The sequence below is a fragment of the Aotus nancymaae genome, unplaced genomic scaffold, assembly GCF_030222135.1.
Source record: "Aotus nancymaae isolate 86718 unplaced genomic scaffold, 86718_ANA_hifiasm-v0.15.2.pri h1tg000108l, whole genome shotgun sequence".
In the NCBI taxonomy this organism is placed as follows: domain Eukaryota; kingdom Metazoa; phylum Chordata; class Mammalia; order Primates; family Aotidae; genus Aotus; species Aotus nancymaae.
In genome coordinates, this window is record NW_026988523.1 from 24,238,143 (window position 1) to 24,250,310 (window position 12,168).

Below are 12,168 nucleotides of genomic sequence, written 5' to 3' on the forward strand. Positions count from 1 at the left end.
CACTTAATTTTTTTAAAATTTTTTTGGATTCATTACCTGTTATATTCTTTTTTGAATTTTTTTTTGATAGTTTCTGTTGTGTATTCAATTTTATTTTTTTTTTCCTGTAATCCCATGGATGTTTCATCTCCAATATTGTGGTTTTCATCTCAAGAAGTTTTTTTTTTTTTAAGATGGAGTTTCACTCTTGTTGCCCAGGCTGGAGTGCAATGGTGCGATCTCAGCTTACTGCAATCTCCGCCTCCTGTGTTCAAGTGATTGTCCTGCCTCAGCCTCCCAAGTAGCTGGGATTACAGGCACATGCCACCATGTCCAGCTAATTTTTCTGTGTTTTGCTCTTTTTTTTTTTTTAAAGAAAAACCTACTTCATCTTTTCATTTAACTTGTTGAAATACAGAATGTAGTTCTAGTAATTATTTTCATGACTTGAAATAGATATTTCTCTTATTCTGGGTCATATTTTCATGTGTTATGACATATCAAGTGATCTTTGATCACACACCAAACATTTTGTTTACTTTTTGCGTTGTTGAATGGTAGATATTGTTATATTTCCCCACATCATCTTTAGCTTTGTTTTGGGACACAGTTAAATCACTTGGAAACTGTTTTTTTTTGGAGGGTGGTGTCTTGGTTTTAATTTATCTGAACATTAGTCAGCTAGGATAATTATACCCCACCCACTGAGGCAAGACCATTCTGAGTACTCTACCTAATACCTCATGAATATGAGGTTTCATCCTGGCTAGTGGAACAAGCACTATTCTTCACCCTGTGTGATCACTGGGCATTACTGTTTAATCCACTTGGGTGGTTCTTTATTCACCCTTAGTTTCTTCATATTTATGTGCTAGTGAGTATTCTGCTGGGGTACGTGAGTGCGATCTCCTGTGCAGTTGTCTCCTCAGGTGTTCTGGCCTATGAATTCTAACCAAGTTGGTCTTGTTGTAATCAGCTCAATTTCCTTGTATCAGAGAATCCTCTCAGTTCTACATGGGTTCTGCTCTTAAGGCCATGTCTTGGAAACTTAGAAGGCAATAAACTGAGGCAGTCATAGTGCTTACTTTATTTCTCATTTGTTTGGGAATTACTGTCCTTCATTGCTTCATATCTAGTGTCTGGTAAACCATTGTTTTATGTATTTTGACTGGTTATTTAAAAGCTGGAGGGTTAATCTAGTCTCTGATACTTCATCTTGTCTGTAAGGAAAACTTACATGATTCAAAGTCCATTGCAGGCTTGATTATAGTTTGGAGAGGTACAGTAGTCTCCCAGCCACCCTCTGGGGATATGTTCTAAGACCTCCAGTGGATGCCTGAAACCTTGGATAGTCCTGAACTCTAGCCAAGAAGTACCAAGGTCACCTTTTCATTTAAGGGAAGCAGAGGTGTATGCGAATTGCTAGCATCACTACTCTTGTGTTTTGGGGCTATTATTAGGTAAAACAAGGGCTACTTGAACATAAGTACTTGGATGCTGCCATAGTTGATTTGAAAACCAAGATGGCTGCTAAGCGACTGACGGTCAGGTAGTGTGTACAGTGTGGATATACTGGACAAAGGGATCATTCTTGTCCAGATATTCCAGGCAGGTATCCCAGGTAGGAGAGTACAAGATTTCACCAGGCTACTCGGCATGGCACATAATTTAAAACTTATGAATTATTTATTTCTGGAATTTTCTATTTAATATTTTGGACTGTGGTTGATATTGGGTAACCGAAACTGTGGAAAGCCAAACAGAGGAATAGTGTATTTGAATTTGGCTTAAGGTATGCTGGTGTGCTTTAGATTTTAAGGGAAATTTGCACAGTATTACACAAAATACATCAAATGCTGGATGCATATTGAGCGCTACTATAAAGTTCCTTCATACCTAATCTAAATAAAGTTAGAATAATATGTAATATTACTGTATTTAAACCTGCAGGAATTTTCGTCCTTTTTCCAGATTTTGTGTAACATGTTTCAAGATTTTCATCTTGTGACTAAAGTAATATTTTTGTCTACTGTTATTAAGGTACCCAAACACTTTTTAATTCTTTTTCTCATTTTATGTGCTAAAAAAGACATTTTGCTTAAGATTATCATTTTATGATATCTATACTTTCAGTATTAAGTCGTCTTTTTTTTAATATTTCTGCAAACATAGTCCCTTTTTACTATTTTGGCTATTTGAAAAGGAAAGGGAAGAAAAAGAAAACTGTATAAAACATGGTTTTATCTTCCAGAGATTAAAAGGAGTATGTTTTTGTGGCATATAAAAGCCTGTCACTTAAAATAATGTTCTACACTGTGACATACAAGTTTGAAACCTTGAAATAAATTTCAAGGAAAACTTGGGCTTTGAACTTTCTGTAGGATGAATTTTCTACCCCCTTGTAGGGTGGCTTCTCTGTGTGTGTGTTATTTCCATAGATACAGAAAATATAAAGAAAAGCACCTATATTAATAAGTCCTGCTTTTTTGCAGGGAAGAGATGATGAAAAAATGTGAATAATTTTGTTGCATTGATACTTCTAAGACATTACTAATTTGCTCTTAGATTGATATCTTGACATGAATTCTTTCTAAAATTATATATAATTGCAGAATATCAAGTCAGTCTTACAGATAAGAAAACCTTAATGATTGCCATTAAAGTGTTTTTACCAGAAATTTATAAATGTAACAGCATATATTTATGATACACTCCAGGAATCCTTGTTGTGAAAATTTAAAAAAGAAATTTTTTTTAGGTCTTTGTCTGAAGCTATGTCAGTGGAAAAAATTGCTGCAATCAAAGCCAAAATTATGGCTAAGAAAAGATCTACTATCAAGACTGATCTAGATGATGACATAACTGCCCTTAAACAGAGGAGTTTTGTAGATGCTGAGGTAGATGTGACCCGAGATATTGTCAGCAGAGAGAGAGTATGGAGGACACGAACAACTATCTTACAAAGCACAGGAAAGGTAATTAAAATATTTTGTTAATTCATTGAAATGAGAGAGAGAGAGTGAGAGAGAGAGAGAGAGAGAGAGAGAGAGAGTGTGTGTGTGTGTGTGTGTGTGTGTGTGTGTGTGTGTGTAATTTGTGATTGGTTATAGAATTGGTTAAAATTTGCTTTTAGGTGAAGTTTCAAGTTTTATCTCTTTGAGAGCTCAGTAATAATGTAGATTTCCAGATGGCCATTTTTACCATTTCATTCTTGAATATGGTTGTTATTCATCAGAGATGCTGATGAAAAAGTAGGAATCAAAATGCAAGCTCCTTCATACATCATTTGTAAATCAAAGAATGGCCCAGTTTTCCTGTTGAGTCATTTTTGCTTAAACCTGATAAACAGGCAATATTGATGGCAAGTTCTTTGGTTATTAATGCCATTATTATTTTTTTCCCCACATGGTAGAGAACTTAATGGAAATTTGTAGCAAACATTTATTGAGTACATTTTACACTTTATATTTTGTTGTGTGGGTATAGCAGTTTTTTCACTAGCTCACTATTAGTGGAAGCTTTCTTTTGTTTTTGCTTCAAAGATGGTGGGATTTTTTTCCTTTTTTCTCTGTCCTTCCTTTTCTCTCTTTGCCTCCCTCCTCCTTCCTCTCTTTCTCCTCCTGTTCCCCTCTCTTCCTCTTTCCCTCACTTCCTTTTCTGTATTACGAATAATGCATTAGAAAGCATTCTCATACACATAACTTTGTGTATTTATGTATATATAACCAAAGGATTAATTCTTAGAAACAAATTGTTGGTCAAAGGAGACGTGCACTTTAAATTTTAAAAGATAAAAATCTGAAATACTGGATGTCTAGTATTTCATGGATCCCCAAAAAGAGGATGCATTATCCTGATTTATGTACTTGCATTTTTCTTTTCCTCTTCTGTGCCTCAATTTTCTCTTAACTGTTTTCTCCACTGATGCACAGTTAGTAGTGATGATCTAGTAACAGTGTTTAAGTGTACAGGGTTACTAGTGAAACGAAATTTAACCTTGTTTTAGGCAAACTGGTTTTGGTTGTAGAATTTTGGGATTTTAGCCTTAAATTTATATTGCCATTTTAATAGAAATAAAGCTATGAAAAGAGCATATGAAGAAAAGAATTATTTCTTTTTCTTTTGTACTTTGACCTGTTTTACAAAGTACCTAAGGTTGAGATTAAGAATCATTCTCCAGAGCTTAGAATTATAGAGATATCTGAGGATCTGAGTAAACTTCCATTTTCGCTATTTACAAAAAAATGATTTGTTGATACTGATTTTCACTGTCTAACATGGCTAATACTTGAGTGATATTGTGACTTATGTTGATCTACCAGTTTTCATTAAAATTATCAAAAAATCTGAAACTCATAGTAGAAGAATAAAAATAGGTGATATACCCTACCTAACTTTTAGACCAAACACTGCATTTTCAAGTAACTGAGGTGAACAATTTCCTTTGAGCTCTAGGTGGCAGGATTGTACCATCATTTCTAAACTTACTGATTTAATATTGTTGATACAACTATGTCTTTTAAAGCTAGGCTTGCCTAAATGAGTATTATTAGCATTAAAAAAGATAAAAAATATTTTGACTGATAGTCTTTCTGTGTACTGTTTTTTTTAATCTGGTAAACTCTAGAAATACTCTTAGACAGGTGAGAATAGCAAAATACCCTTAGGTAGTTAAAGCCCTGTGGATTTTAGATAGACCTTCATTATTACCAGTTATCAGGGCTTTCTTATTTTTTTGAGTTTCAGAAACAAAAGTCAGGTTCAAGATTTCATGAGAGGCCGGCTGCAGGGGCTCACGCCTGTAATCCCAACACTGGGAGACCAAGGCGGGTGGATCAGCTGAGGTCAGGAGTTCAAGTCCAGCTTGGCCAACATGTTGAAACCCCATCTCTTATTAAAAGTAAAAAAATTAGCTGGGCATGGTGGCACACGCTTGTTGTAATCCCAGCTACCTGGGAGGCTAAGGCAGGAGAGTTCCTTGAATCTGGGAGGTAGAGGTTGCAATGAGCTGAGATCATGCTATTGTACTTCAGCCTGGATGACAGAGTGAGACTCTGTTCCAAAAAAAAAAAAAAAAAAAAGATGTTGTGAGAAGTATAAATATGTTATTATTTTTGCAAGGACCCCAAATAAAGTGACTTGGTTTTATAATGCCATTTAGAAAACACACTTTTAAACTTACATCAGTTAGTAAAAGGTGAAAGATTTATACGATCTGAAGAGAAACGTGTATAAAGTTATATTAATTAGTATATGTTCAGTGTTGAAAAATTGATAAAAGATCACTAGAAGCAAGATGATAATAGTAGATTTATGATAATGCTAATTCTTTATTTTTAATGTAAGATTTGCTTTTCATATATTTTCAGCTATTTTTTATTATAAGACAAAGATGTTATGTGCATTTTTCACTGTATTGACCTTTGTTGTGATGGTGCAAAATCAGTAGTTGGTAAAACTGCTGGCCATGGTGTGAATTAAGGCAGTGGCACTTTACTAGTAACCATTATGTTCTTTATTCACTAATAATGTCCTTGATGGTGTTTTTAAAATTTATGAATTTTGTTAAATCTTGACCCTCAAGTATGTCTTTTTAATATTTTGTGTGATGAAATTGAAATATAGAAAGCACTTCTGCAAACCTGTTGGTTACTCTCATCAAGAGACTTGTGCCATTGTATGAGGTATAAGCTGAATCAACATTTTTAATTTTAGTAACTGTTATTCAGACTTGGGTATTTGGTAGACTTTTTTTTTTTAATGAAAGAAATAGATTTGTTCCTTCAAGGAAAGCAACTGATAGTATTTTTTGCCAATGATAAAAAAATACTTTCATGAGAAAATTAGAATTTGGGAAGTTTTTTTATGCTGCTGTCACCTTAACAGTTTTCTAATTCTTCTCCTCCCCAGCCGTAAGTAAAGAAACAAGCAGTTTTCTAATTCTTAAAGTGTTCTAGTGAGTCTTTTACAAATAACATTAACAAGTGTAATTTGTTGATTTTCTTTAATTAATTATGTTACTATTTGGAAAATGTGCATAATTCAGTGATTGATATTTTCCAGATAACCAGTGAATGCTGTCAGAAAATCATGCATGGGTAAAAAGTTCATTTAAAGTACAAGAGAGGCTGATGGATTTTAAAGTACCTGTACAAAAAGTTTATGGATGTGGTTTCCACATTTCATTAACCTTTAAGAACCATTTATTGTGTTTTGGTATTATATCAAAGACGACTATCCATACTTATCTGAAAAACTGTTAGAATAGTCTTCCCTTTTCCAAATGTTTGTGTGAGGATAGATTTTTCTCTGTATTCTTTGACCAGATAAGATAGCACAATAAATGTTGAATGTAGAAGCCAATCTGAGAATACAGCTCTCTTCTATTAAGCCAGAGATTAAGGAAATTTGCAAAAATTTAAAACCTGCCACTCTTTCTTGTCATTACTTTTATGCATTTTGAAAAGTGATTTTTAATTTTTTTTTCCATTTTAATCTTAAATTCAATAGATATTGTAACTCACACAAACTTAAAGCTCTTTGGAGTCCTTAGTAGTTTGTAAGAGTGCAAAGGGGTCCTTACATTTGCGCTCCAGAGAATTATAGGAACTAGTTAGCACTGCAACTGGTATAGTGATGATAGTTATCTTTCAAGCTGCCTCTCATTTTATATACATACTTATTTGTATCGTATTTATTTAACATCTACAAACCAAGGAAATGCTAGTCACTGACTGGAGGTGCATTGGTCTTAGCTCTCACAGAAGTTATATTCTTCAGCAGAAGTCAAAATTAAAAAGTAATTATTATGAACATTATAGGGCAGACACCCAGCAAGGACAGTTAACTTAGGTGAGAGTAAAGAGGAGTGATACCTAAAGAATAAAAACTAGTGAGGGAAGTGAAATGGGTAAGGTGGGAAGAGTGGTCTGAGCCAAGCAAACAGAATGCTTTGTTTAAAGAAGAGAAATTATGTTGTATTTGAGGTTCATGAGGGCAGCGACCATGTCTTTTTTCATCATCATTGCACCCAAGTGCCAAGCAAAGTGTTTGGTTTAGAGTAAATTCTTACTACATATTCCTTGAAATGTTAAGTGACTAATAGGTAGCATAAGAAGAGCCCCAAAGGAGCTGTCAGACATTAGGGGTGAAACCAAGAGACAGTGGCGTCTCAGAGGCCAAGTGTCTCCGTCTGTTCTGCTGCTGTGCATATCACAGACTGGGTAATTTATGAAGACAAGAAATTTATTCCTCACACTTTCTGTAGGTTGGAAAGTCCAAGAACATAGCAGTGGCTTCTGGGTAGGGACATTTCATGGCAGAAGGCAGACACAAACAAGCAAGCAAATAAGACACAGAAATGGGGCCAAACTGACTGTATCAGGAACCCGAACCCACTTCTGCAGTAACAACATTAATCCATTCATAAGGATGGAGCCCTTATGACCTACCTAATCACCTCCTATAGGATCCATCTCCTCATACTGTTATAATGAATAAAATTTCAACACGAATTTTAGAGGAGACATTCAATCCATAGCATGAAGGAAGAATATTTCATGAAGGAAAGAGTAGTCAGATTAGTTAGCTATGTTGACTTTTGATTAACATGTAATTGCATCGTAAGTTGAAGAGCATTTTTACTTGTACTTTCCACTAATAAATCTTTGAAAAGTGTACATTGACTTCTAATAGTATCTCAGAATCGTGTAATGTGTAACAATCTGAAATTAGCACTGAAGTTTATTTAACAGAGAGGAGGATGTAGTAGTTGATTTTTTTCCTCAACTAGAAGCTTCTTTAGACAAATGCGTTATATTTTATTTATGTTAACTTGTTTTCTGATTATATATTTGAATAGATGTAGAATATGAATACATTTGTAGCAGTTTAAAGTGAAAATAATGAAATGAATACCATGGGATTTATAATAGTCTCTTTATCAATATATCAGTAGTGGTTTTTACATATGTGTATAATAATGATACCTTATGATATATATAGTAAAGAAGAATTGAGAGTAAGATAACTGAGTCTTAAATTATTTATCAAGTAACTTTACTATTGTGTATTTAAGGTGGGCTTAATTAAAATCCATTTATATTTTAGAATTTTTCCAAGAACATTTTTGCAATTCTTCAGTCTGTAAAAGCCAGAGAAGAAGGGCGTGCACCTGAACAGCGACCAGCCCCAAATGCAGCACCTGTGGTAAGAATGCTTTACTGCTGACTGGGCGCGGTGGCTCAAGCCTGTAATCCCAGCACTTCGGGAGGCCGAGGCGGGTGGATCACAAGGTCAAGAGATCGAGACCATCCTGGTCAACATGGTGAAACCCCATCTCTACTAATACAAAAAATTATCCGGGCATGGTGGCGCATGCCTGTAATCCCAGCTACTCAGGAGGCTGAGGCAGGAGAATTGCCTGAACACAGGAGGCGGAGGTTGCAGTGAGCCGAGATCGCGCCATTGTACTCCAGCCTGGGTAACAAGAGCGAAACTCCGTCTCAAAAAAAAAAAAAAGAATGCTTTACTGCTTTACAGTAATTTTAATGAAGTTGCCACTTAAGTTGCAATGTAGTAATGTTGAAGACATCTTCACATTTTAAAATCAGTGGATTTTAAACCTTTTGCTGCTTCAGAGTATCTGAAAGATGTGAAAGTCCTCCCCAGTATTAAAAGTTACTTACTTAGGCAGTACTTCTTAACTGGAGCAGTAATTCTTAACATACCTCGGTCAGAGTCTGAGACAAAAAAATCTGTTGGGTCAGAGTCTCTAAAAAAAAAAAATTAAAAAAAGTTAGCTGAGTATGTGGTGGTTCATGCTTGTGGTCCCAGCTACTTGGAAGGCTGAGGTGGGAGGATCACTTGGGCCTAGGAGGTCTTGGCTGCAGTGATCTGTGATCATACTGCTGTACTCCAGCACATGAAATAAGTGATATTTAAAAATATTAACATGTTACTCATAATTAAAAAATTCTTTTTTAACAGGATCCCACTTTGCGTACCAAACAGCCTATCCCAGCTGCCTATAACAGATATGATCAGGAAAGATTCAAAGGAAAAGAAGGCAAGTTGCTTAATTCTTATCTTCCCCTTAGTGGAGTTGTGTTGAACTTGAGAGGCAGTATGGCCTGATGTTTAAGGGTGAGAGTTGGCATCGTAATGTCTGCAGGCCAGATCTTACCCACTACAATTTTTTTGTAAGTAACATTTTGTTGGGACACAGCCACACCCATTCATTTATGCATTTTATATGTGGTTTCTTTGGCTTTGTGACTTCAGTATTGAATTTTCAGCCTACAAAGCCTAAAAATATTATCTGGCTCTTTACAGAAAAAAATTGGCCAGTCCCTGATTAATAGCATGGATTCTGGATCCAGACAGCTTATGTTGCAGTAACTTTTTGTCTGAATTTTAATGTTACTTTAACTGCATTCTGTCTTAGTTTTCTCCTGTGTATAATTAAAATACTATTATAGTACCTGTTTCTTCTGGTTATTGTGAGTATTGGACTGGTTAACAAATATTAAGTTCCCAGAATAGTATCTTATATGTAAGTAAATTATCTATAAAGATTTGCTGTTATTCATAGATAATTTACTTATAAATGTGTTTCTGAAGTTATAAATGTGTACGTTGAGAACTTGGAAACAGATTTTGAGCAATGATGAGAGGACTTATTTTGTGAAAGCCTACGTGGTATTCTGGCTAATGCAATAACAAACCATCTCTGCAGTTGTGCGGTGAAACTAATGTCAGGATAACTTCCTCTTGGGATCTTCATTCATTATGACTTGATACATGAAAATAAGAGGTTTAGAAGCAACTGGAAGTTAATGGTATTTTAAAGCATAATCTGAAGTCTTCCTTTAAATTTTTTTTTAAAGCACATATTGCCTTGATGCAATGAATTTTGTGTGCTGACTTCATTTAGTTGATAAAGGCATGCACCAGATATGTGCCATAAAAAGACAATAGTCCATTCTTTCCTTTACACTTCTATGTTTTTCTTGGGGAATGAATTACATAAAGCAGAGGTTGCTAAATTACAGCCCTGAAACTAAATATAAACCTCCATAGGGCAAATTGGGCTGCCCCCAGTTGATCACATATATTGTTTATTCTGCTTTTTCACTGCAACTATAGAATTGAGTAGTCGTGACAGAGATTTTAAGGCCTGCAGTATATAAACCATTTACTATGTGACCCTTTACAGAAAGGCATATTGGGATTCTGTCCTGTCACTCCGATCATTATTTACAATGTTGCTTTCTATAGAATATGTAATATGGTTGGTTGCTGTGGCTCATGCCTGTAATTCCAGCACTTTGGGAGGTGGAGGCAGGATGATTGCTTGAGCCCAGTACTTTGTGACCAGCCTGAGCAACAAGGCAAGACCCCATCTCTACTAAAAGTACAAAAAAATAGCTGGGTGTGGTGGTGCATACCAGCGGTCCTAGCTGCTCGGGAGGCTGAGGTGGGAGGATTGTGTGAGCCTGGGGAGGGGATTGGGAGTACAGGTTGCAATGAGCTGAGATTGTGCCACTGTACTCCAGCCTAGGTGACAGAGTGAGACCCTGTCTCAAAAGAAAAAAATATATATATATATGTATGTATATAAAAATAAGTATATGCCTTATGATTGGAACTTTGGGACGCTACTTTTTATAACTGGGTCTTCTCATGGTATTAGGTGCTTTTAGTGGTACTATCATTGAGTATTAGTAAGTAATTTGGGGTTATAAAGTATTCAATCTAAATTTTGAACATAATTGCAGAGATAGTCTTAATCAGCTTCTACGCAGTAAGCTTGTTGGTCTCTATTTAATATATTAATATTTTTGAGCCTAGCATCCTTTTTAAAGTTTTTGTCTTTACAAGTATGTAATTTAATTTTACACAGTAGGTGGAAGGCTTTGTTATACTATTGAACCATCAGATACAGTGTAGATTATTACTTTAGATTTGTTATAGATCATAAGATGTATGATCTATAAAATCTTAACAGCAAACCTCTTTTTTTTTTTTTTTTTCATAGAAACGGAAGGCTTCAAAATTGACACTATGGGAACCTACCATGGTATGACACTGAAATCTGTAACGGTAAGTTAATTTGGCTGTAGATACTCTTTTGTTCCAGGGATTTTATGTGAGTAGCGCATGTTGAAGAAAATCTTTATTCTCTCATATTTTTTATTTCAAACATTTTTCTTTATTGATCACGTGTGCTGATTGATCTATGTGGTGTATTATTTGATTCATAGGTATCCTGTTTCATTTTTCTTTTCCTTCAAACTAAGTTGAATATGTGTAAATAAAAGCTGATTTGATTAACTTGCAAGTAGGGCAATGCGCCTGGTCAGTATTTAAAACTATTGAGTTGCGAGGTCAGTTTGGGAGAGCTTTTTGCCATAATATCATTTGTTTTTAAAAATGTAGTATCTTAGGCTCTTTAAAGAGATGGAGTATAGTGATTATAATGCTTACAAAGTATGTAATTGATAGAACTAAATACTTAGGTATCTGTGAATATAAGCCTTTGGTTCGTGTTTAGCAAACTTTATTTTTTAACCTCCAAAAAATGGTTATTTCTGTATATTCTGACAAAGCCATATTTAACACTTTAAATTTATATTTAGTCAGTGATTGGACTTGGTAATGTAGAACAGGAATTCTCTTAACCTCATTTTTCATATTTATATTCTAGATTATTATACCTTTTGTATTTATATTCTAGATCATTATACTTTTAAAATACTATGCATGTGTATTAGATAGAATATATACTTAAGACACTAATACCAAACTTCTGTCTTTGCTTGTGAATCATCCGATCTTTATGGACTCTCTGTGACATGGAATCATTATATATTCGCTGTGATTTCTCAGAACTAACATACATGTTTATGCCTACGTGGAATTTTTCAAGTTTTACTCACTCATTTCCAAAAGCAAATAAGTACAGAGATCTGATTTTAAATTTGTTTTTTTCTGGACTTCAAATTGGGATTGGATATTAGATATTTTGTTAATATACTTGTTTTTAAATTGTCATTAGATTTAATTTTGTATTATTAAATTACATGTAGACTGATGAATTCATTCAGCAAGTATTTATTGAGCATTTGTGTCAGATCCTGTTGTTGCTGGTCATACAGCTGTGAATAAGACAGATGAGGCTTCTTTAGA

At 34.7% G+C, this 12,168-nt stretch overlaps 1 protein-coding gene across 1 annotated transcript in view; it reads left to right on the forward strand.

The window, feature by feature from the left end:
- CDC73 (cell division cycle 73) overlaps nucleotides 1-12,168 on the forward strand; it is a 137,710-nt gene that overhangs the window by 17,283 nt on the left and 108,259 nt on the right. Inside the window, exons 7-10 of the mRNA XM_012444606.3 lie at nucleotides 2,738-2,954; nucleotides 8,089-8,187; nucleotides 8,968-9,046; nucleotides 11,018-11,082. Of these exons, the coding sequence (XP_012300029.1) occupies nucleotides 2,738-2,954; nucleotides 8,089-8,187; nucleotides 8,968-9,046; nucleotides 11,018-11,082 (460 nt within the window). The remainder of the gene's footprint in view (nucleotides 1-2,737; nucleotides 2,955-8,088; nucleotides 8,188-8,967; nucleotides 9,047-11,017; nucleotides 11,083-12,168) is intronic.